The 25,379-nt window shown below is 39.9% G+C and overlaps 1 protein-coding gene across 1 annotated transcript in view; it reads left to right on the top strand.

Annotated features, from left to right (window-relative positions):
• Positions 1-593: 593 nt before the first annotated feature.
• Positions 594-25,379, top strand: part of LOC139471589 (pleckstrin homology domain-containing family M member 2-like) — a 37,623-nt gene continuing 12,837 nt past the window's right edge. The window contains exons 1-10 of the mRNA XM_071253966.1: positions 594-750; positions 10,784-10,893; positions 13,160-13,269; positions 13,835-13,959; positions 15,480-15,542; positions 16,134-16,271; positions 18,921-20,155; positions 21,452-21,521; positions 21,950-22,105; positions 23,496-23,584. Coding sequence (XP_071110067.1) covers positions 679-750; positions 10,784-10,893; positions 13,160-13,269; positions 13,835-13,959; positions 15,480-15,542; positions 16,134-16,271; positions 18,921-20,155; positions 21,452-21,521; positions 21,950-22,105; positions 23,496-23,584 — 2,168 coding nt within the window. The 5' untranslated portion in view covers positions 594-678. The remainder of the gene's footprint in view (positions 751-10,783; positions 10,894-13,159; positions 13,270-13,834; positions 13,960-15,479; positions 15,543-16,133; positions 16,272-18,920; positions 20,156-21,451; positions 21,522-21,949; positions 22,106-23,495; positions 23,585-25,379) is intronic.

Here is a 25,379-nt window from a genome sequence, read left to right as displayed (position 1 = left end):
AGAGGAATGGTCAGTCGTGTTGCCAAAAGTCATTGATATAAGGATTATCCGATGATACGGTAATTGATTAATCAATGTTAATTTGTCACAAGTAAGTGTTTATATGTGTAGGTTTACTCAAGCAGACGGAATATACCTGTATCTGGTCGAAATGTGCCTATGTGAAAACAACACCGTCCAAAGATTCGGGTTCAGGTCGAAATCTAACTAAAAACATCAGTCAATTATATTTAGGTATTTTGCTTTTGATAAAACTTGTTTGTTTGTCATTCGGTAGTAGCAGTACTAATCTGGAACTTGATTTTTTCAACCTATTTCTTTTCGACCAACTAGATTAAATTTTAGGCCAAAGATTTTGTTAACCAACTTTAAAAAAATAAAAGGCGTTATAACCAATACACACATATCACCTTTGAATTAAAAACCAAACATTCTCATTAATTAATGGTTAGTAGTTAATAATAAGTTTACAAATTCTGCGATTCTTTCAAAACAGGCAAATTGATTTAAACGAAAGGACAAAACACTTTTATCGTCAACAGAGGGCGCTTACAATATTACACGATTGTTATAAGTTGTAAGGACAACTCGATTTAAATGTCATCTGCAAGGAAAACATCAATGGACGATATATGACATCAGACATGAATTAACGTAACATAACAGCTGAGTTTGACAATGTCCAGCCCATCAGATCGGATGAGGTTGAAGGATAGGATCATTTCAAACATTGCGAAAGCAATCAAAGCTGTAAGTATCGTACATCGCAGTTGTGTCAAAGGTGATATGTCTGTTGACTGTTGCTGAATCATAATGATTTCTCGTGCATATCACATGACCAGCCAAAGGACGAGAAAAATATTGTGTCATCTGGCTAATTATTTACTCATGAAGAAAATGTAATTATTCCACACGCTTTACTGTGTATTGAACATGATTTTATATGATTGATACTTAATTTCAACCAACAAGTGTTAATGCATTGTTCCGTTTAAAATCCTTTATATTTTGACAAGTTGAGATAAGATACGTTGTTTCCAGGAACTATTTTAACTGGAAGTATTGGTAAATAAAAACTCTGTCTTTAGATCTCAACCTCGTTATTGGGCCTAATCCTTTCCTGTAGTAGTATATTCATGCAGAATACTGATGAATTTTGTGTATGATTACTGTTATCACTGATCAGATCTGCATTCTTACTCAACATGTTCATTCAGAGGTTATGATTCTTTCTGATGATTGTTACCTGTATCATTTGCATTATGCAGAATTCCCATTTCTAGAGTAATGCATGACACAAACTGGTTTGGCCATATATGACCTTGACTTACTGCATTAGGTGGTCTATACAGCTAAAAAAAAGATGACCTAGTCATTTGTAACACTGAGCCTCTCTCATTATCATCATGATAATGGTTAGCTTTGAGACAGTTTAAGTCAAAGATAGCAGGGGTGTATCTGCACCTGCTCAAGGCTGGTATTTGTCTCCAAGTCTACAGCAAATTTCAAAGAAATTCAAAATTCATGTAATAACTTATTACAATATTTATGGCTTTGAAAACATAACCTGTTTTTCATTGATAACCAGTGATAACAGGACCAATAAACATGATAAAGAAGAAGAGGTTTTAATGCTTAGTTTTTGATATTAGATTAAACATGTTGAATGCAATCTCAAGTACAAATTTAAACATGTTAAAATAATGCTGAATTTAAGAAAGAAAAAGAACTTTTGGCCTACCTTTAGAATACAGTACCACAAACTTTTCAAACACGTGATCATACCCCATGACGTAGTTTGTAGTATTTTGTTGCCAGTCACACCGGCACAACAATGCCCAGTGACGTCAGGGATCATAGAGTGTGCATAAGCTCCTCCCAGTGATCTATCATCTCTACACGCAATGTCATTGAATACGCCCTGCGGTGTTGAGAGTTTTGAGTATTTGTTTACTAATTATAGCCTGCGGCAGCGCATTTTAGAGCAAGCGCTAGTTTACGAAAGCACTTTTATTTTTTATTTCGTTTTTCTCGTAATTTAAGTGGATAAAATGGTTATAAATGGGAACTAATATACAATGATATACATACAGTATATTATGTTTTCGGTTCATTAATTTTCATTACTATGTACAAGAATGCAGTTTATTAGGTATATTATATTGGTGTTGAACACATCCAAATGTCGCCAGTTTTGGGGTAGGTTGCCCCGAACTCTCTATCCTTAGCCCTTGGATCCCCTTTACGATCAGTCAGCCCTTTTACGATCATTAGGGTTAGGAACCCATTTAGTGGCTAGTAGATTACCCGAAGTCTATCCTTGACCCTTGGATCCCCGTTACAATCAATCACCCATTTACGATCATTAGATTTAGGTCCTCGTTTAGTGGCTATTATAGATTATAAAGCAGCTCCTAATATTCTTCACACAAAAAGGTCGAGTAAAAAGGATGAAATGGTTTTGTGTCCAATATTTTGGCTACTGGAAACTGTCATGGAACATTCACACAAGCCACTTTCACCGGCTACATTTTAGTACTGATTCAAAAGTGAACTCACCGTTGTATCTTCACTAGTCATGCTTATTCCTCCATTGTTCCTTACTATTATCCACATCATCCTTACAGTGTTGCCTACCACACTTTTCTGTCACAAAAATCACCCAACGAATTATTAAAGACCATATCATTCATGCGTACTCGCAAGTTCGACGTCTGACGCCTGGTGCCGTTTTCAGTTCGCGGCATATCGGCTCATTCCCCACCACTCGGTATCTTGTAGATTACGGAATGGGCCGAGTGTGCCAAATGGTATCGGGATCATTCGTAAGTGTCCGTAGATTAAAGTTGCGAGACACCATGCCTACCTGTAACCTTCATAAGTGTCCGTCACCTATTCGACCCTTTTCGTTCAGTTCCGTAACGTCATAGGCATGACTAGGTAAATTTGCACAAATTTGAACGGTGTGGACATAGCTCAGTCGGTTAGCTGTCTGGCTAACAATCCGAAGGTCACAGGTTCGAGTCCGACGGATTCTCACACAAAACTGGTTGCTTGTCTTGAGACATGTGACCTACGGCAGAGATCGTCCTCACGAGAAGTTGTGGTACTGTATTCTAAAGGTGCTCCGAACTTTTAAAACAATGCCAGTTTAGAAAAAGTAACTGTTTTTTACCTAAATTGCCCTGCTCAGAATCCTTGCTTGATAAGTCCTTGTTACATGTGTGCACCTAATGATCATGTAATATCACATAAAACATGTAAAACAATGTAAAAATTATTATGAATAGATGGGTACATTCAATCCTTAGCAAAGCCTAAAACCAAATGAAGGAAAAACTATCAAAGAAATATAACGTAAAATAAATTTATGGTTGAAATTAAGTAGAAAAAAACATTAAAAGGTTAAAAACTGAATTAAATGTAAGCATTAAATGCCCCCAGTTTCAACTTTTAACTGAGAGTTACAAATAGAAAGTTTTCTTTGTTTATATGTTATTGAGGTAGTTGCAGCCAAGGAACCGGAAGTCTAGCAAGAATGATTCAAGTTGTAGTGGTTTTCGAACTCTTTGTTGTATGAGGTAATCGTGTTGGTTTCACACCAGGAACCTACTTCAATGTCAAGGCTAGAAATAATCATTGAACAATGGAGCATGGTCTTCCTTGAATAAACTTGTATTAATTGTGAAACATGAAACTAGACACAAGCACAGTTGTGAAAAGGCTTTGCACAAACAGAACATAACAGATAAAAACAATATTAGATCAAAAATTGTTTCCATAGTGACACTAAATGGAAACAACCCACAAATAATTTATAGTTTAATATTTTTGTCATTTAGAGCATTGAAGTTATATTATACACATGTACTTAATACCTATTTATTAATAAATTTATTATTAAAGTTTATTTTGAATAACTACCATTGAAGGTTTTCTAGCCATGCTAAGGCCACAAATGGGAAAATTAACATTCTGAGTTTGCTCTTTTTGTTATCCTGCCAATGAAAGCTGATTGGATTGTACATGAAAAATATTTCAAAACAAGAACCCACTGAAGTTGACATATATTAAACATGAGAGTTTAATCATGTTAATGAGGATGCATCATGTGCAAAAGTATTCCTGCTTGATTTGTCAGGTTTGCACTGCTTAAAACAAATTGCTTTGCTTTTTATTTTCCCCATCTACTGAAAAGTAATGTCCTGTAAAAAATCCATAAAGCAAATATTAAAAAAGGTGTGGCCTAACAGTAACTGTTGTTATGGTTTAAGCATTATTGCAAAACATAAGTTCATTTTTAATGCTGATGATAATGCACCCACAAGCATTTGCAGCAGAAGTGGAGAAGAATACCCACCATGGGGTTAATCAGAGTTTTGAAGACTCTTCAGTAGTTTCATATAAAATATCGCTTGCACACTCCGGGAACAACACCTTGTGAAACAGCTTCTGCCAAAGAGATATTTATCAGTCATCAGTAATATTGAACAATGCTGAATAAGGAACATTAAGTAGAGAACTTTATACATTACTTTTCATATCATTTGCAGTAGAACTTTCTCAGACTTTGCAATTAAAGAAAGAAGAGTGTCATCTGTTTTGATTTCTCCGCCATTTTGTGTATATGCATTTCAAAGCAGTTGGACGATAACTAAAATAACAAAAAAAACTCTCATTTAAGTTATTAGTATTTATCATTATATACAGAAAGTAAGGCGGTGGGGTAGCCTAGTGGTTAGAGCGTTGGCTCGTCATGTCGAAAACCCGGATTTGATTCCCCACTACAAAGTGAGAAGCCCATTTCTGGTGTCCTTCGTCGTGATATTGCTGGAATTTTGCTTAAAGCTGTGTTAAACAATACTCACTCACTGTACAGAAGGTACCTTACATTGATGGAAAAAAAATAACATACATAGCAAATATAAGCTCATGTTATTATTTTTCCTGGTGTATTTTTATGAAATTGTACAGCTATGCTGTAATCATACTTACTTCAAAACTAATTATTACCACTAATGACTGCCTCCATGGTTTAGGGGATAGAGTGTTTCCTGAGAGAGCTGAAGGTCAGTCGTTCGATCCCCTGTCCGCATCATACCCGAAGACGTCAATAGATGGTACTAGTTGTCCTGCCTGATGTTCGGCACAAAGGGGATAAAATAAGGACTGGTTGGCTGTTTGTCAGTATTACTATGACTGACTTAACTGAAAGATATGAGTGAGTGTGAGTGAGTGAGTTGGTTTTAACAACGCTTTGAACAGTATTCCAGTTATATCACGGCGTGTCAGCTTAATGTGGGAAGAAAGCCCGAAGTGATGCAGGTCTTAGATGATTACCGCTTCGGTGAAGCCCAGGAGCATGGGTATGGTGCTGACAAACCTAGAAACATAATCGGGGTGAACCGGGATTCGAACCCACAATCAAAGGTTTCTGGCATGCCCAAGGGATGCAACTCTGTACAGTGAATCACGGCGCCTTAGACGACTGGGCTGAAAGATATGATACACAATTAGCTTTATGCTCTACTATGAACGTTTATTGATTAGTATATCCTGCATCAAAACACACCAGGCACTGTGATCTATGTTGGTTCCTTAAACAGTGTTAAATGTGATAAAAGCAAGGATGTTGGTTTATTGTTTGATGTAATCAGAGTTTATGTAGTCATAATACCACAAGAACGTTAAAGGGTGAGATTTATTTATTTCAAATTTAGTTTTATTGTAGGATTCATATTTTGTATGTTTGAATTGCTTGTTAAATGTTTGGACGTTTTTCAAGAGCAATATTCGATAGGAAATCTTGAAAATAATGAACATAAGTGTATTGACTGATTAATGAAGGAAAATTCCATGATTTTTCTACAATTCTGTGGTAAGTTACATTTTATGCAAATGTTTCTACAATCACAGAATACGTCTTGAACTGATGGATTGCATTGATCATTGTAACAATCACTGATTTGTCTGGTTCAGACAGGTTATTTACCATGGTTTACAGATCACTGTCATTTAGTGTGACATAAAAACAAGACACACACACTCGCACGCACAGATTGACAGACAGACACATTCACACTCTTTCTATTTGGACTTGGGCCTTGGACCGGTGACTAAACATGCTGACGTCATAGTCTGCCTGTGAAGTTTGTTGTTATGCCGTTATGAAAGCAGCAGAACATGGAATGACACTTTGTTCGAGTGACAACCATGACTCAAGCAGGAATATGATGATGATTTCAGGAAGTGAATCAAATTCAGCAAACTTCCCCATATAACCTTCTGTTCACAGCCAACTTCTCCATATAACCTACTGTTCATAGCAAACTTCTCCATATAACCTACTGTTCATAGCAAACTTCCCCATATAACCTACTGTTCATAGCAAACTTCCCCATATAACCTACTGTTCATAGCAAACTTCCCCATATAACCTACTGTTCATAGGAAACTTCTCCATATAACCTACTGTTCACAGCAAACTTCCCCATATTACCTACTGTTCATAGCAAACTTCTCCATATAACCTACTGTTCATAGCAAACTTCTCCATATAACCTACTGTTCACAGCAAACTTCCCGAAATAACCTACTGTTCATAGCAAACTTCCCCATATAACCTACTGTTCATAGGAAACTTCTCCATATAACCAACTGTTCAGTGCCAACTTCCCCATATAACCTACTGTTCATAGCAAACGTCCCCATATAACCTACTGTTCATAGCCAACTTCCCCATATAACCTACTGTTCACAGCAAACTTCCCCATATAACCTACTGTTGATAGCAAACTTCCCCATATAACCTACTATTCATAGCAAACTTCTCCATATAACCTACTGTTCATAGCAAACTTCCCCACAAACCTACTGTTCATAGCAAACTTCTCCATATAACCTACTGTTCACAGCCAACTTCCCCATATAACCTACTGTTCATAGGAAACTTCCCCATATAACCTACTGTTCATAGCAAACTTCCCCATATAACCTACTGTTCACAGCAAACTTCTCCATATAACCTACTGTTCACAGCAAACTTCCCCATATAACCTACTGTTCATAGCCAACTTCCCCATATAACCTACTGTTCACAGCCAACTTCCCCATATAACCTACTGTTCACAGCAAACTTCTCCATATAACCTACTGTTCACAGCAAACTTCCCCATATAACCTACTGTTCATAGCAAACTTCTCCATATAACCTACTGTTCATAGCAAACTTCTCCATATAACCTACTGTTCATAGCAAACTTCTCCATATAACCTACTATTCACAGCAAACTTCCCCATATAACCTACTGTTCATAGCAAACTTCCCCATATAACCTACTGTTCATAGCAAACTTCTCCATATAACCTACTGTTCATAGCAAACTTCTCCATATAACCTACTGTTCATAGCAAACTTCTCCATATAACCTACTGTTCATAGCAAACTTCCCCATATAACCTACTGTTCATAGCAAACTTCCCCATATAACCTACTGTTGATAGCAAACTTCCCCATATAACCTACTGTTCACAGCAAACTTCCCATATAACCTACTGTTCATAGCAAACTTCCCCATATAACCTACTGTTCATAGCAAACTTCCCCATATAACCTGCTGTTCACAGCAAACTTCCCCATATAACCTACTGTTCACAGCAAACTTCTCCATATAACCTACTGTTCATAGCCAACTTCTCCATATAACCTACTGTTCATAGCAAACGTCCCCATATAACCTTCTGTTCATAGCCACCGTCCCCATAAAACCTTCTGTTCATAGCAAACTTCCCCATATAACCTTCTGTTCATAGCAAACATCCCCATAAAACCTACTGTTCATAGCAAACTTCCCCACATAACCTACTGTTCATAGCCAACTTCCCCATATAACCTACTGTTCATAGCAAACTTCGCCATATAACCAACTGTTCATAGCAAACTTCCCCATATAACCTACTGTTCATAGCCAACTTCCCATATAACCTACTGTTCATAGCAAACTTCGCCATATAACCTACTGTTCATAGCAAACTTCCCCATATAACCTACTGTTCATAGCAAACTTCCCCATATAACCTACTGTTCATAGCAAACATCCCCATAAAACCTACTGTTCATAGCAAACTTCCCCACATAACCTACTGTTCATAGCCAACTTCCCCATATAACCTACTGTTCATAGCAAACTTCGCCATATAACCAACTGTTCATAGCAAACTTCCCCATATAACCTACTGTTCATAGCCAACTTCCCATATAACCTACTGTTCATAGCAAACTTCGCCATATAACCTACTGTTCATAGCAAACTTCCCCATATAACCTACTGTTCATAGCAAACTTCCCCATATAACCTACTGTTCATAGCAAACTTCCCCACAAACCTACTGTTCATAGCAAACTTCTCCATATAACCTACTGTTCATAGCCAACTTCCCCATATAACCTACTGTTCATAGGAAACTTCCCAATATAACCTACTGTTCACAGCAAACTTCCCCATATAACCTACTGTTCACAGCAAACTTCTCCATATAACCTACTGTTCACAGCAAACTTCCCCATATAACCTACTGTTCATAGCAAACTTCCCCATATAACCTACTGTTCACAGCCAACTTCCCCATATAACCTACTGTTCATAGCAAACTTCTCCATATAACCTACTGTTCATAGCAAACTTCTCCATATAACCTACTGTTCATAGCAAACTTCTCCATATAACCTACTGTTCATAGCAAACATCCCCATATAACCTGTTCATAGCCAACTTCCCCATATAACCTACTGTTCATAGCCAACTTCCCCATATAACCTACTGTTGATAGCAAACTTCCCCATATAACCTACTGTTCATAGCAAACTTCTCCATATAACCTACTGTTCATAGCAAACTTCCCCATATAACCTACTGTTCATAGCAAACTTCCCCATATAACATACTGTTCACAGCAAACTTCCCCATATAACCTACTGTTCACAGCAAACTTCTCCATATAACCTACTGTTCATAGCCAACTTCCCCATATAACCTACTGTTCATAGCCAACTTCCCCATATAACCTACTGTTCATAGCCAACTTCCCCATATAACCTACTGTTCATAGCCAACTTCCCCATATAACCTACTGTTCACAGCAAACTTCTCCATATAACCTACTGTTCATAGCAAACTTCACCATATAATATTGTAAATGGACTTTTTTCAAAACATGTACTGACTGTTCAGATTTTTGGCATTTTTACCCATCATTTGTACTTTGTTATTATGATTATCATATTCTCTGGAACCAACAGCAGCTCGTGCACATAGCACTTGTTAGCATTTAGATCAGAAGCTTTGAACAATTCAGAGGTGAAATGTGGTTTAATGTCACGTTAGATTATTCCACTTACATGCATGTGTTTGTGTGATGGGGGCTTGTACTAACCTAGACTAATGCTGGATTTATAGTGCTAGCCCACTGAGATATGATGCCTCAATTTAACATTGATTCCCCACTCAGACAAAGTATACTGACTCCGAGGCAACCAGTCCTCTGCCAAGTGTCAGACAGGATGACGAGTATCATCTGTTAAAATCTGTGAAAAAGTATTATCCCAAATATAACATTTGTTACATTTGACCACTTTCTAAATGGCATTGTGTATTCATAGCTTTCGGCCATGGGAGCCAGGCCAATTTACACTTGTCAGAGGGGTACACAAAGTACGTGATCTAGACAACCAGTTGTCGGACTTCATTTTTGTGGAGGCTTCGGTGGGTTAGATCGCTGACTTTGTGTGCTTGTGATTAGGTGCCTCACTCTGGCAAGTGTGGGTTCGAATCCACACAAAAATAGTACAAGAAGCTGTACTTTACTAAGAAAGTGTTATCCCAAATATAACATCTGTTACATTTGACCACTTTCTGAATGCCATTGTGTACTCATCTGTTAAAATGTTTCACATCTTTTGATATGATGAAGCCAGGGGATTGAACCATGGACCTTCCTCTCTCTGGGCAGATGATCACAGGGATGGTGTAGATAAATAAGATGTTTGAATTGCAGGAAAGTGTGTTGTTTAAAATGGCAACTGTAGCATCATGTATAGATGTCAAATTTAAGAATATCAGATGCAAACAATTGGAAGGTCTAGTTCATCTGTACTTGAAACAGCGGTAAATGTGTGTGAGAAGTAATTGTACTGCAATTGCTTGTACACACCTGTGGGTGAGAAACCCATGTGAGATAACTGGGATGAAACATGTGAGATCAAATTCCAGGTCCCTGGCTTAGGGTCAGGTTAGGACTACTTCCCTGATTGTAATCGACTGATAAGTTCCTTGTGCTTCAGTCAGATTCACCTAAGTCTGCACTGAAAATTTAAAAATTATGCTTTGATGCTATCTCGTTTGTATCATCATCATTGCCGTGATAATCCAGAGATGTGGCTGAGTAGTCAGCAGTAAGCTGGATGACGTCACTCATGACAGTTATGTGTTAATACGCCAACGATCATGAGAATAGACAAAATATACATTGATTTAAAGCTAAAAAAGGTGTGATTTTAGGTGTGTCAGACACAGATGACTGCACTTGTGTCTGTCATATACCATTTATCTCACAACTCATTGTTTCAAAACATATTTAACACGCTTTTGCTCGTTAGATACGTTCTGAAATAACTCGTAAGATAATGGTATGGCAGACACACATGTGGTAATTTCTGTGTTTGCAACATGTGAGAATCCCTGATGCTGACAGCATGTTTAAGTCTCTGTTTCTCCATTGGCTGCAGATTCAGGAGTACCAGTTTTATAGTGGACAGGAAAGCAGTATCCTCCTGACTAACTCTGATTGGCAGTGTCACAAGCTATGCGAGCATCTGGATCACGCTCTCCTGCATGGGTAAGAAAAACTTATCATAGATTCTGTTGTTCATGGAGCCATTGGTTTCCTTGTTATCATTCACGCTGGTATTGATAGTTTTCTTTGGTCATCAATATTTTTTTGCTCTCTGGGGTTCAGTTTGATAGGTTTTGAAGAAAATTCTACGTTTAGGCTACACAGTTTTTATTTTTCGTTTCACGGGCCCGTCGCCCCTTCTGAAAGTAGCTGGAAAAGAAATAAATTAACCATAAAAATATTTATTTTTATTATGTCTCCTGCTAGTAATATAGACCCTCTTTTTCAATTTATAATGTTATATATAAATTCAATGTCTACATCGCTATCAGTGATTCAAGAAGCCAGCTGCAGTTTTAACTCCACGTCAGAAAGATTTTCATACAAAAAAATAACTGATTGACATAGCTATTTTTTATTTTTTTTATTTCGACCGACCTTGTGTGGAAAAGCTGGAATAAATCCATTAAAAAAGTGTGGCCTTATGCTGTTTCAGGCAACTTCTTATTAGCATGTTCTGCCCCAAGCGGGTCACATGACCTCCTATCAGTGATACATGTCTAAGTTACCATGGTTACAATACTGCACATCTGTGCATGACTCCCTGCAAGAGAGTTCAGGTATATGTGACGCCTGCACCATGTGCACTCAGTCCATGAGAAAAAATATGAAAAGACATACATGCACTCAAGCTGAAAATGCTACATTGGGTAATTATGCACAGTATTTGTATGCAAGCAACTCAAAATTATTTGGGATTTGGTGATTCAATAGTTTGGTATTTTACACAAATACAAAATTAATCTGGAACTCTGACAGTTCAAGCCTGGTACAGGCATGAAGAGAAGTTGTAGACCAATATCATCTCCTCAAAGCATTGTGACATATTTTTTTGTTTTTATTTGTTTAGTTTTGAGTCTTGACAGAACATTCAGTGTCAGTATTTTGAAGATTTCCTAAAATGAATTAGTTGTACAGGGAGTCATCTAGGCCGATAATCGGCAACAAATCGAGAGCAAGTGTCTGTAAATATTCCCAAATTTGAATTTCAAAGTTGCCAACTTATATTGTAAAGTACCGGTAATAACAAATGTGACGGCTTTGTACAGACAATTTCACTGGTCAGTTCGAGAAAAAAACTATATTTTTCCATAATTTAAAATCATACTTAGTTTGGAATCCTGGATAGATCCCTGATGATGAGAAATAATCAGAATATGTGGCTATATCAACTCGAGTCAATAAACAGTCGCAGACGTAACGTACGAGACGGGTGCGGTCCGCAGTACTCAGTGAAGCGCTTGATACTAATTAATTCAATTACCATGGTTGTGCTATCATCCACGACCTCCCCAAAAGTAATTAAAGCACTATGTAAAGTCACTGATAAAAGTTTAAAACTCCGAGGCTTGCCAAGGGGTGTTGATATGTTTTGTTATCAAAAGAATCAAGGATGAGATTCTATTTATCATCCAAAATTATTCTTCCAACTGTTTAAGGTGGTTAACAGTAACAGGGGCTTGAGTGTCAAAAGTAGAGCTAACCAACTTCAGTGGCCAAGGTACAAGTGATGTCATATGATTGTGACGTTATTGTAACCGGTGACATTAATATTAAATTTAATGTTTTCATGTTGCCCATACATATCTAACACACTGCTGTTGAAGTGTTTTAGTATCCTGTAAGGAGTTGTAAGTTAAGTTTAGCATTTAGCATTTAGCATCCAAAACTGGCTCCCACAGGAGATATCGCTTGGGTTAGATCAAGCAAGATCTACATTGTAGATATGAAATTGCATCAGAATGCTTTGCAGACCATTGTAATGTCACAATAAAATGACGTCACTAATGGCTCTGCTACTGAAGCTGTTAGCAGTACTTTTAACACTTAAGACACTGCTTATTACTGTCTACAAACTGAAAAAGTTGGAAGAATGATTTTGGATGATATATAAAATCTCACCCTCTTGTCTTTTGATATCAGCAAGCCTCAGAGTTTTTCAACTTATATTATCTCATGTTGAAATATTTGATATCAAAAGACACCCGGGTGAGATTCTCTATTTCTCAAACTAACAATATGAATAATGAAAATTATGTGAGTATAGTTGAGAAATACATATTCAGCAAAACAGAATTGGGTGTGTCATGTTTGTCAACATGTTTAAAAACAAATGTAATTATGAAATGTGCAGCTATTACTCATGGCAGTGTAGTGAACCGAATGACATGACTAGGCGGCTACTGACTCACCAGTCTCATGTTTCTAGGTTGCGGCATGTGACCCATGGGTACTGGAGGATGGTGAACGAGTTCACCAGAAAAAATGCTATAAAAGATATTGAGAGAATCCAGAATGTTACCACGGATCTGGGAAGAGGTAAAATGTTTTAATATTTCACTTATTTAGTTTTGTTATTATCTTTCTCAATTCATCTGCGACAGACGTTGCCATGTTTATCCTGTTGGTTTAATGTTAATTCATGGACAAAGGTGGCGCTGTGTCTGAGGCACTGCAATGTGCCATAGTTGCTGGGGTTTTGAATCCATGATTAACTTTGACACATTCGTCGCCACTCGCCCATTTCCATAACCTGCAAGAAGACTCATCCCCCTATAGATGAATGTTATGTGCGAAAATATGCCAAACCAATCAGAATCCGTGTATAATTACGCATGTCCCGATGTGCTTTAAATTGCATCTAAAATATATATAATATATGGGAAAATATATGTGAACCATTATGCAATGAGTTGACAATGATTTAAGGTATGCCTGTTTGTGCTAAGACGGATCCGGGTTGCAAAATTGGCCATGATAGGGGCACGAGTCGCTATTCCGCTTGTCCCGGAATAACACGAGTTGGTCACGAATGACCTTGACAATGACCCTTCTTTATTAACTATACAACGTAACTATGGTAACATCCACCTTTGTGTCATAGGGAGGGCATGGATCTTCATGGCTCTGAATGAAAACCTCTTGGAGAGTTACCTCAAATGTATCGCAGACAACTCCAAGTTTGTCAAGAAGTTCTACGTAAAGGAAGCCCTTGTTCTTGACGATCAGGTAAGTTTAATACCTAATATTGACCCAATATCATATGTGAAATTATTCATGAATATTCAGTGTGAGGTATCAACAGGCACTCAAAGTGAACCCTGAGTGAAATTTGAGCACCAGTCTAAATAAAAGGATGCATGGGCTCTTGAGCCAATCAGATAGACGGATTCTAAAACGATTCAGCGTTTTTGCTGAACCATCTCGACTTTGAAATTTCAATTTTTGTCAAAGAGGACTGCAGCAGAACAACAATATACCCTTGATAGGCAAGAGAGTTAACTGACTATAAAAGTCCAGTTTCCACCCTTGCTGAACTACCGCCTCCGTGGTCTAGTGGTATAGCGTCCGCCCGGAAAACGGAAGGCCCGGGGTTCGATCCCCAACTGCGTCATACCTAAAGACGTTTAAAGATGCTACTTGTTGTTATCCTGTCTGGCGCTCGGCATTAAGGGGCTAAAACTAAGGGCTGGTCGGCTCGGAGTCAGTATACTGTGTCTGAGTGGGGTATTCATGTTAAACTGCGGTATGGTATAGCTAGCACTATAAATCGGCATCAGTCCGCACTAGTACAAGCAGCCACACACGCACGTTCATGCCCGTCGCTATATAAGTGCAATAATCTTGGAAGCGACGTTAAACCCCATTTCACCTCACCTCACCTCACCTCACCTCACCCCATCCCACCCCACCCCACCCCACCCCACCTCACCCCATCCCATCCCATCCCATCCCATCCCATCCCATCCCATCCCATCCCCGAACTAGGCTGGTATTATGGGGTAACATTTTTTCTGGACTAACGAGTCGATGCATAGTCCAATCAAAATCGTCCTCCCAAAATTGAAATCATGTTCGTAAACTGTCATGCATATTTTAGTCAATAGGAGGATTTGCAAAGTATGTGCACCGCTAACTCGTCAACAGATATTCTCTAAATCTTTTCATGTTTTTAATCAAGGTGCTCACGTGATTTGATGCACACAGTGATGTAAGACTCGTTTTATCACAATATAGATCTTGATTATCGATCAGATCATCTTGATGGGGCGCAAAGTTTGAAGCAAATGCTTGTTTGAAGCAAATGCAAGTGATATGAGAGGTGGAATCTGATTGGTCCATAGGAGAGGCATAGAACTTGTAATAGCCACTGATGGTGCTACGTTCAAGCCCAGGAATTCCAGCCTAGTTCGGCAAGGGTGAAAACTGGACTTTTAAAGTCAGTTAACTCTCTTGCTTGAGGAAGATGCCCATTTAGCAATGTTTAGGTGAGGAGGCCATGGCACTCAGAAACAACTACAACAATTTTAGAATTTCCACATTATGATAGCATGGCTTTATTTTTTGCATTCCGAACCTCCCATCTATATTCGTTATCAAGATACAGAAATCAAATATTCCAGTCTGAATGCCTGGCAAAACTTGCACCGGGACTTTAGAAGCTTCAATGCTGATCACCTGACGCTACTTCCTATCGTATCAGAGTAAAAGATCTGATTTTTGTAAGATTGATGTTCCTGTTATTTCAGAGAATGAATCTACTGCTGACCTTGACATCTGGACTTGAGATGGTCTGTTTTCAAATGGAATGTGTAAGTACTGAATACTGGATATAAGCAATGATGAGATACGATAGTTTATATGTTGACAATTTGCACAAGATATAAAACTGTGGACCATGATGTATCCCTTATCTTTTGTAATGAGACTCAGAAGGAAACTGATCACTTATCTGAAAATCACCAACCTATCTAAATATATACCCAGTAATCAGATGTTTTTCACTTACTTTCTTTCTTGGAAATTGGCTATTGCCCAATGCAATCTTGATGCAGATGCAGTTTTGCCTCAGCATATCCACTACTTCAGCACTAAAAGACATCAACTGATGATACTTTTTGTTACCCTGCCTGGTGCCAGGCTTTAAGGGGATTAAACAAGGACTGGTCACTTGGAGTCAGTATACTGTATCTGAGCGAGGTGTTCATTTTAAACTGCGTCATGTTGTCCAAGTGGACAAGCTCTATAAAACCACCATTAGTCTGGACTGGTACAAGCAAACCCGCCTACCACACGCACCCAAGCATTTTGCTATGTAAGTGCAATAATCTAGAACGTGACTTTAAACCCCATTTCACCTCACCTCACCGGTACTTCATTGTGATCTGTGTTTGTCTTCACAGGATGTGCCATACCTCGACCTAAGCACGTACCCACCACGTAGTCGCTCTCTGTCCAGGGAGAAGTCTCAAGAGGAGGATAAAGTGTCCATTCACAGCATGGAGAGTATTGCATCTCGGAGGAGCATCTCAGGGGTTGAGGTGAGTGTTTCACTGAGAAGTGTCTGGGTTGAGGTGAGCGACTCTCGGAGAAGTGTTCTCTGGGGATGTAGAGAGAGTTTTCTGAGTAGGGCCTCATTTGAGGTCTTTGTATCTTGAGAAGCTCCTCGGGTTGATGTGAGCATCTGTCAAATAATTGTGTTGGGTTGAGGTGAGTTATGCTTTGAGAAGAGCTTTGGTTAAGGTGGGTGTCTCTCTGTGAAGAGCCTCAATTGAGGTGGGTGTCTCTGAGAAGAGCTTCAGTTGAAGTGGGTGTCTCAGAGAAGAGCCTCAGTTGAGGTGGGTGTCTCTCTGCGAAGAGCCTCAGTTGAGGTGGGTGTCTCTGAGAAGAGCCTCAGTTGAGGTGGGTGTCTCTCAGAGAAGAGCCTCAATTGAGGTGGGTGTCTCTGAGAAGAGCTTCAGTTGAAGTGGGTGTCTCTCAGAGAAGAGCCTCAGTTGAGGTGGGTGTCTCTCTGCGAAGAGCCTCAGTTGAGGTGGGTGTCTCTGAGAAGAGCCTCAGTTGAGGTGGGTGTCTCTCAGAGAAGAGCCTCACTTGAGGTGGGTGTCTCTGAGAAGAGCCTCAGTTGAGGTGGGTGTCTCTGAGAAGAGCCTCAGTTGAGGTGGGTGTCTCTGAGAAGAGCCTCAGTTGAGGTGGGTGTCTCTCAGAGAAGAGCCTCACTTGAGGTGGGTGTCTCTCTGAGAAGAACCTCAGTTGAAGTGGCTGTCTCTCTGAGAAGAGCCTCAGTTGAGGTGGCTGTCTCTCTCAGAAGAGCCTCAGTTGAGGTGGCTGTCTCTCTCAGAAGAGCTTCAGTTGAGGTGGGTTTCTCTCAGAGAAGAACCTCAGTTGAGGTGGGTGTCTATTTGAGAAGAGCTTCAGTTGAGGTGGGTATCTCTCAGAGAAGAACCTCAGTTGAGGTGGGTGTCTATCTGAGAAGAACTTCAGTTGAGGTGGGTATCTCTCAGAGAAGAACCTCAGTTGAGGTGGGTGTCTCTCTGAGAAGAGCTTCAGTTGAGGTGGGTGTCTATTTGAGAAGAGCCTCAGTTGAGGTGGGTGTCTATTTGAGAAGAGCCTCAGTTGAGGTGGGTGTCTCTTAGAGAAGAGCTTCAGTTGAGGTGGGTGTCTCTCAGAGAAGAGCCTCAGTTGAGGTGGGTGTCTCTCTGAGAAGAGCTTCAGTTGAGGTGGGTTTCTCTCAGAGAAGAACCTCAGTTGAGGTGGGTGCCTCTCTGAGTAGAGCCTCAGTTGAGGTGGGTGTCTCTCTGAGAAGAGCTTCAGTTGAGGTGGGTGTCTCTCTGAGAAGAGCTTCAGTTGAGGTGGATGTCTCTCTGAGAAGAGCTTCAGTTGAGGTGGGTGTCTCTCTGAGAAGAGCTTCGGTTGAGGTGGGTGTCTCTCTGAGAAGAGCTTCAGTTGAGGTGGGTGTCTCTCTGAGAAGAGCTTCAGTTGAGGTGGGTGTCTCTCTGAGAAGAGCCTCAGTTGAGGTGGGTTTCTCTCAGAGAAGAGCCTCAGTTGAGGTGGGTGTCTCTCTGAGAAGAGCTTCAGTTGAGGTGGGTGTCTCTCTGAGAAGAGCTTCAGTTGAGGTGCCGTGGGTGTCTCTGAGAAGAGCTTCAGTTGAGGTGGATGTCTCTCTGAGAAGAGCTTCAGTTGAGGTGGGTGTCTCTCTGAGAAGAGCTTCAGTTGAGGTGCCGTGGGTGTCTCTGAGAAGAGCTTTAGTTGAGGTGGGTGTCTCTGAGAAGAGCCTCAGTTGAGGTGGATGTCTCTGAGAAGAGCTTCAGTTGAAGCTGATGTCTCGCTGAGAAGAGCCTCAGTTGAGGTGGGTGTCTCTCAGAGAAGAACCTCAGTTGAGGTGAGTGTCTCTCAGAGAAGAGCTTCAGTTGAGGTGTGTGTCTCTCTGAGAAGAGCCTCAGTTGAGGTGGCTGTCTCTCTCAGAAGAGCCTCAGTTGAGGTTGGTGTCTCTCTCAGAAGAGCTTCAGTTGAGGTGCCGTGGGTGTCTCTGAGAAGAGCTTCAGTTGAGGTGGGTGTCTCTCTGAGAAGAGCTTTAGTTGAGGTGGGTGTCTCTCTCAGAAGAGCTTCAGTTGAGGTGGGTTTCTCTCAGAGAAGAGCTTCAGTTGAGGTGGGTGTCTCTTTGAGAAGAGCCTCAGTTGAGGTGGGTGTCTCTGAGAAGAGCCTCAGTTGAGGTGGGTGTCTCTGAGAAGAGCTTCAGTTGAGGTGGGTGTCTCTCTGAGAAGAGCCTCAGTTGAGGTGGGTGTCTCAGAGAAGAGCTTCAGTTGAGGTGGGTGTCTCTCAGAGAAGAGCCTCAGTTGAGGTGGGTGTCTCTCTGAGAAGAGCTTCAGTTGAGGTGGGTGTCTCTCTCAGAAGAGCCTCAGTTGAGGTGGGTGTCTCTCTGAGAAGAGCTTCAGTTGAGATGTGTGTCTCTCTGAGAAGAGCTTCAGTTGAGGTGGGTGTCTCTCTGAGAAGAGCCTCAGTTGAGGTGGGTGTCTCTGAGAAGAACCTCAGTTGAAGTGGGTGTCTTGAAGCAACTTGGGGTGAGGTCAGCTTCTCTTTGAGTTAAAACTTTCACAGGATCAGTAGTTTTAGGTCCAGTATCCTAGATACATTACAAGTATTAGGACATTACAGACTAAAGTATTTGAGGTCAACAACATTTTGTATTTCAGATGCTTGCTTCCACTCCTGAATCTAATAAGGTCTTGACAGACAGTGATTCCGGCAGCATCACCAGCTTTGAAACAAACGGGGTCATGGAAAGCTCAGTGGCGGGGTCACTTTCTTTAGACTCCGGATGCCATGTTGACACCAACAGCATTATGTCGAAACAACTATGCCCCTCAACTACAGACAACGTGTCAACGTCTAGTCATGGGTCAGGGTCTGAAGTTGAGCCACGATTTCGTAGAATTGAGACGATAATTAGCGTTGAAGAGGACATTGATCAAATTGAAACAGAGCTGAAGGTCATAAGGGTCAAATCAAAAGGTCAAAAGCTGAAGGGAAAGAAATCGAAACGTTCTTCAAAAGTTGTTGAAATTCCTGCCATGAAGGAAGAAGTGGGTAGGATCCCCATGGAGATATCTCAGTCACCAAATATTGAGTTTGTTGAAGCTTCCATTCTTAGTTCTTTCAAAGATGTGTTTAACAGTCATAATGATGATGAGTTTTCAGAACCTGATCCAGCTAGATCAAACATGAATACAGAAGCTTCACGTCAAAGAACGCGGTCTCCAGGAGACGGACATGAGGATGTTCGTGTTGTCAAGGAGACAACACCGATGGAACAATCAATGGGAGATAATTCTAGTCCATGTGATCATGTAGGTAACAGAGTTGTCTCCCCTGCAGGTGCAAATCATAAGCCTGTAACATCAAAATCAGAAGTCATTCCAAATCAAGAAAATCATTCATCAGTTCAACTCTGTGATAACAGTGAAGAGTTTGAGTCAGAGTATTGTGACTTTGCACATAGTAAGCGTAAGATTGATTCAGACGTTAGCTTTGAAGAAGCAGCTCTTTATCGAGAGAGTAAAAATTATAAAAAACGTCATCAGTTGGCAGAAAATGGTCTTGACAATGCGAAATTGGAAGCAACAGGGTCCTTGGACAGTGCAATTGTATTTTCATCAGACTCTGTCCAAAATAAGGAACGAGACAGGTCGAATACCAGTGAAAAATACTTTGTGGGTTTTCACGAAGATGAGGATTTTTACAAAGTGAGGAGGGTGGAAGAGGTTAGTAATTCAGAAACCGATTATTCCGCAAAGAGGCAGGACTATGTGGACTTCATTGTCGGGGATTCAGATGAACTAAAAGGGGATGAAGTGACAGAGAGTGAGCTGGAGTCGTCAACAGTGGGACTGGATGACCTGGAGTGTGAAGAGAAGGACTACAGTATTGAGTAAGATGAAGGTTCCTTCTTAATGACATTCTCTGATTAGCTTTCAAAGTTGTAAGTTATCATTAACAATAGGGGCCTGTGTATGATGTTCTTGATCAATCCTACTATCTCTTGATTTCGTCTAGATTTCACTGATTTGAGAGGGAATTTGAGTCAGTTGATTGTGATTCAAACAATTCTTTGCTGTTGTCAGTCATCTCCTTGCAAGTTATATAATTAAGATTATAGTAAAAAAGTCCAGTAGCAAAGGCACTAAATACAACATCTGCACTGTATCACGGTGTTAAGCTTAATTTTCCCTTGGATACTGTTTTCAGAAATTCATATTATATATGCCATTTAAATCTGATTCAAACTCATTACAATCAGATCTTAGTTCTCTCTACCACAACACAAAGATCTGAGGACATCCCATTTCCGGTCATGTCAAAACGACATTTCCTGAACTTCAACTGATCAATGATATGACTAACAAGAAGTCAGCATTTGCCGATCAGACTTCCATTACAGAATACACTTTGAAAAATATTTTGGCAAAGTGCTCTTTTCAAAATTTGGAAACTGAATAAATGAAAATTCTGGGATGTCTAATCACAGGACCATGTAACTAATTATAACAATAAAAATAAAAAAAGTCGCAAAAAAAATCATAGACGAGGCCAAAGTAATTAGTTACATGGTCCTGTGGTCGAATAAATGGATTGTATGGCAGTATTTCCCATGGGCTATAGAAAGTCTCTTACATTTGAAATGGTTTTCCCATTGAAGCAAAATATTGACGATGATTTTGACAGAATCAGTTGTACAGCGGTAACTGTCATTCGGAATTCTCCAATGTTAAAACATTCTGACTTTCCAGATCTGGTAAGCAACACTCGGATTGGTCTGATGAAATGTCGTTCTGTCGTCATCCGTAGTGGGATGTCCTCAGATCTTTGCTTAGGGGTAGCAAGAACAAAGATGATGATAAAAGTGATTGCATCTGATTCAGTCAGAATTGTTGATGAGTCAGGGTGCGGTTGCTCACAGAACCTGGGAGAAACATACATGGCATAATGATAAAACTGTTCGAGAGAAATTGAAATTGTGTTTACTTTCTCGTGGGTATGAACGGTTGGTTAGCCTAGTGATTGCTTATCATCCTTGAAGACCTCACAAGAGTAGAATTTGTGAAACCCATTCTGGCGTGCACCCAAGGTGGTGTGCCTCAGGTGCTGCTAAAAGCTTTGTAAAACAGAGTTCTCCCTCTTTGTCTGTCTAGTAGGTAGTATGTATGTTTCCTGTGTGTGTTTGCAGGCTGGATAACAACACCCTGCTGTGTCTCATGTTGGACGTCTTCTCACATCAAGATGAACAGTTTGGAAAGGTATATTCAGCGAACTCACTGGCTAGAAACTCAATCGGTTCCAGTCAACTTCTCGCCTTATCATTGCTAATGTTTAGTAACTAGCTAATATTGTCACAAAAATGAAAAATGAATCAGTGATATTGAGGCAACAAATGGTATTTTTTCATACATTTTTCCAGGACTTTCTTCTGTATCATTAACCAATTTTTACAAAAAAATTGAGGACATGTTGGATGATAATTTGCCAGTGTACAGTCCTCGGACATAGACCAATCTGAAGCCCTGTGAATTAAGTGAGGAACTAATATATTTATTGAAAACAAAATCGATCTGTATTTTGAAATCACATTGATAGGAATGAAAAAGACTTGTTTGTGTCTTCTGTACATAGTATACAGCTATGATTTCGCAGTTTCCCCGAGGCATTACATTTCATTTCTGTGTAGATGTTCTGCACTAGTCAAGGCCACACAGAAGGAGAGCTGAAGAGGATATTTCTGCTGGTGTCGGACCGAGCCATGTATCTACTTCACCAGCGAGAATGCGACCACAAGTTCATCAAGGACAAGGACATTCCCTTCAAGGACATTGACTTTTTAGCTGTACGATAATTCACAGATCTTATGAGTGAGTGAGTTGGTTTTACGCCGCTTCTAACAGTATAACAGTTATATCACGGCGTGTCAGCTTAATGTGGGAGGAGAGCCCATAGTGATGCAGGTCTCAGACATTTACCACTTTGGTGAAACCCATGAGCATGGATATGGTGCTGACAAACCTAGAAACATAATCGGGGATTCGAACCCACAATCATAGGTTTCTGGCATGGCCAAGGGACGCAACTCTGCACAGCGAATCGTGGCACCTTAGACAACTGGGCCAACCATGCCCCCTGATCTTATGATTTATGCCCATTAAGATTAAACACAACTTTGGCCTTGCGATCGCAGGATTTGCTAAATGTCACTGCACGTTCTTGCAAAAGAATAATTTTAAAAGGGGATTCATCTGACACATATGCAAGCTGGGACTTATTGTTATGTCGTGCATGATCTATTTTATTGAATGCGATCTTCAAGGGTACATATGATATTTCTGATATGTAAATATCCGCCTTTAAACGCAAAGAGGAATAGGAAGTAAAAAAAGCAGAATCCCACTGAAAAAATCGCCCTTTCTTTATTACAACAGATCATACCTGTGGAGATTCTGGGTACGACTACATGCCCCATCAACCCATTGTTGTAAGAGACGACAAATTGGATCAGGTGATCAGACTCAATGACTTGGTTGATTACATGTCATCATATCCCAATTGCGTTGTTTGATTCAGATATGTCAATTGAATTGTCTTGGTCGGACTTGATTATGTACAGACCATAAAAAAGCTGGAATATTTCTGAGTTGGTGTTAAACAACAAACAAATTAAATTAAAGTGAAACTTTCCACAGTTTGACTGACTGTTTGGTGTCCATATCTGCGAATGTTGGAAATGTGCAGGGAATGCACGGAACATACTGTTTGTTTGTTTGTTTGTTTGTTGCTTCTTGCCGTACTCAGCAATATTCCAGCTATATGACAGCGGTCTGTAAATAATCAAGTCTGGACCAGACAATCCAGTGATTGACATCATGAGCATTGATCTAGGCAGTTGGGATACGAAGACATGCATCAGTCAAGTCAGCGAGTCTGACCACCTGATTCCGTTAGTCTCCTCTTATGGAGGATGGTCTCCTATGGCAAGCATGGGTTGCTGAAGACCTTTTCTCTACCCAGATTTCATAGGTCGAAATATACTGATGCATGTTATTTACTTATTATTGTGAGGTAGTTTCCCCCAAAAAAGATTTTTTTTATGTCTCGACCTTTGAGGTAACTCAGAATGTGATAAAAAATATGGCAGAATTATTTCACATAAAATCTGTGTATGGTAAGGAAGGTGTCATGTTATTGAAGGCTACAGATGATGAATGTTTATTTGCATCCAACAGCTCAGTGTCAACAACCAGATTATCAACATCGTGTGCACAAATCGACGGAAACAATTCTGGCTTACAACAGGAAATGAAACTCTCACATGGTACGTGGAGATTTGTCTTTTGTCACCCACTTGAGAATTCACTCTACTGCAGTGAATAACGTACAGAAACACTATGTTCCGCTAATTGTATCTGAGACATGTATCCCTGTCATAAATGTATGGAACATGTGAAAGACTTTAGCCAAAGACATACACAAATCTATTTACTACCTACGAGGGCAAACATATCAGGGTTCACAAAAATCATATGTGCCGTAGGGTCATATCACGAGACAACAGTGTATTGTTTCCGTCATCGGGACGGCATTGTTGAAGTCATTTAAATCTTGTGATGTGAGGTTGGAATGACGTCACACTAGAAACGACATCATAACTGAAGAGTGTTGGTGTCATTCGACAAATTGTGTTGCCGCTGCTGTTGCGCCTTGCTGTCTTTAGAGGTAAACACTGAAATTTGTCTCTGTATGTAGACATCTTCGGTAATAAATAAAACATTATATTCATGTTAATGTCGTATTATTTTTATGACTTTTGTGCCTAAATTCCAGTATTTACCTCGCTCTCACTTGGGAAATACCGGAATTTAGACACTGGTCTCGTAAACATGGTATGACAAGAACACTCATATAATATCCTCTATATACTTCTTGCTTTGACCAGCATGTGAACAGAAACAATATAGAGTTATCTGAAACAGCATTTTAAGCAGAATTATTTTTTAAATGGCTACTCACTGGTTTTAAAATACCCAAAAGACTGGACCCAAGGCATGGGCGGATACAGCTTTTTTGAAAAGGGGGGGTGCACAATTAAGATCTATTTATTGTCTTTGGTGGTAATTTATACAGAAATAAAGATTTTTTTCAAAATGAAAAGGGGGGGTGCGCACCCCTGCACCCCCCTCTGTATCCGCCCATGCAAGGAGTAAAAATATTTCAAATACCATCATATTTTCATGTTCATACGTTTTCAAATTTACTCTTTCCTGCCTCCTTACCTGGGAAACATTGCTGTTGACAATGTATTCTTGGAGTTATGCCCCTTTGGCATAATGTTTTCAAGCTCCTGACAGTAACACCTCTTCCAGATCTCTCTATACAATGACTTAAATACCTCACTCATTTCATAGTATCACTGCCAGTCAACTAGTCAACTCATCACTGTGTTTGGCAGTTGAAGTTGAACTTGCCACCAACTGATACTAAATGTCATGTGCTTAGTTGTTCTGTTTGTTCGTCAACCGGAACCCTTATTCCAGTTAACAGGTAGCCAGTGTGATGAGAATCTTACTGAGATATCTGGGTTTTATCTGGTAGTCTGCAATCTCAAACACCGATATTGTAAAACTAACAAACATAAAGTCATCTGGAAAGACGTAATTATTACATGTATTTTTTGTCAGTTGACACTTTACTGAAGTTTTTGAGACACATACATTACATATCAGGCTACATTTTAGGTTTGAAGGAAAATTGTCAAGATTATAAATGACTGGAGTGAGTGAGTTGGGTTTAACGCCGCTTATAACAGTATTCCGGTTATATCACGGCGTGTCAGCTTGATGTGGGAGGAAAGTCTGAAGTGATGTAGATCTAAGAAATTTACCACTTCTGTGAAACCCATGAGCACGGGTATGGTGCTGACAAACCTAGAAACATAATCAGGGCGAACCGGGATTCAAACCCACAGTCATTGGTTTCTGGTGTGCCAAAGGGACTCAACTCTGCACAGTGAAACGCGCGCCTTAGACGACTGGGCCACCCGTGCCCCCATAAATGACTGGAAGGGAAATGCAGATGTGTCATATGGAAGCTAGTATCGAGACCTGTATACC

Source organism: Haliotis cracherodii, unplaced genomic scaffold (assembly GCF_022045235.1).
Source record: "Haliotis cracherodii isolate W230 unplaced genomic scaffold, xgHalCrac1.p SCAF_23, whole genome shotgun sequence".
NCBI classification, from domain to species: domain Eukaryota; kingdom Metazoa; phylum Mollusca; class Gastropoda; order Lepetellida; family Haliotidae; genus Haliotis; species Haliotis cracherodii.
The sequence above is the reverse complement of the archived record's forward strand: the minus strand, read 5'-3'. Positions and strand labels throughout refer to the sequence as shown.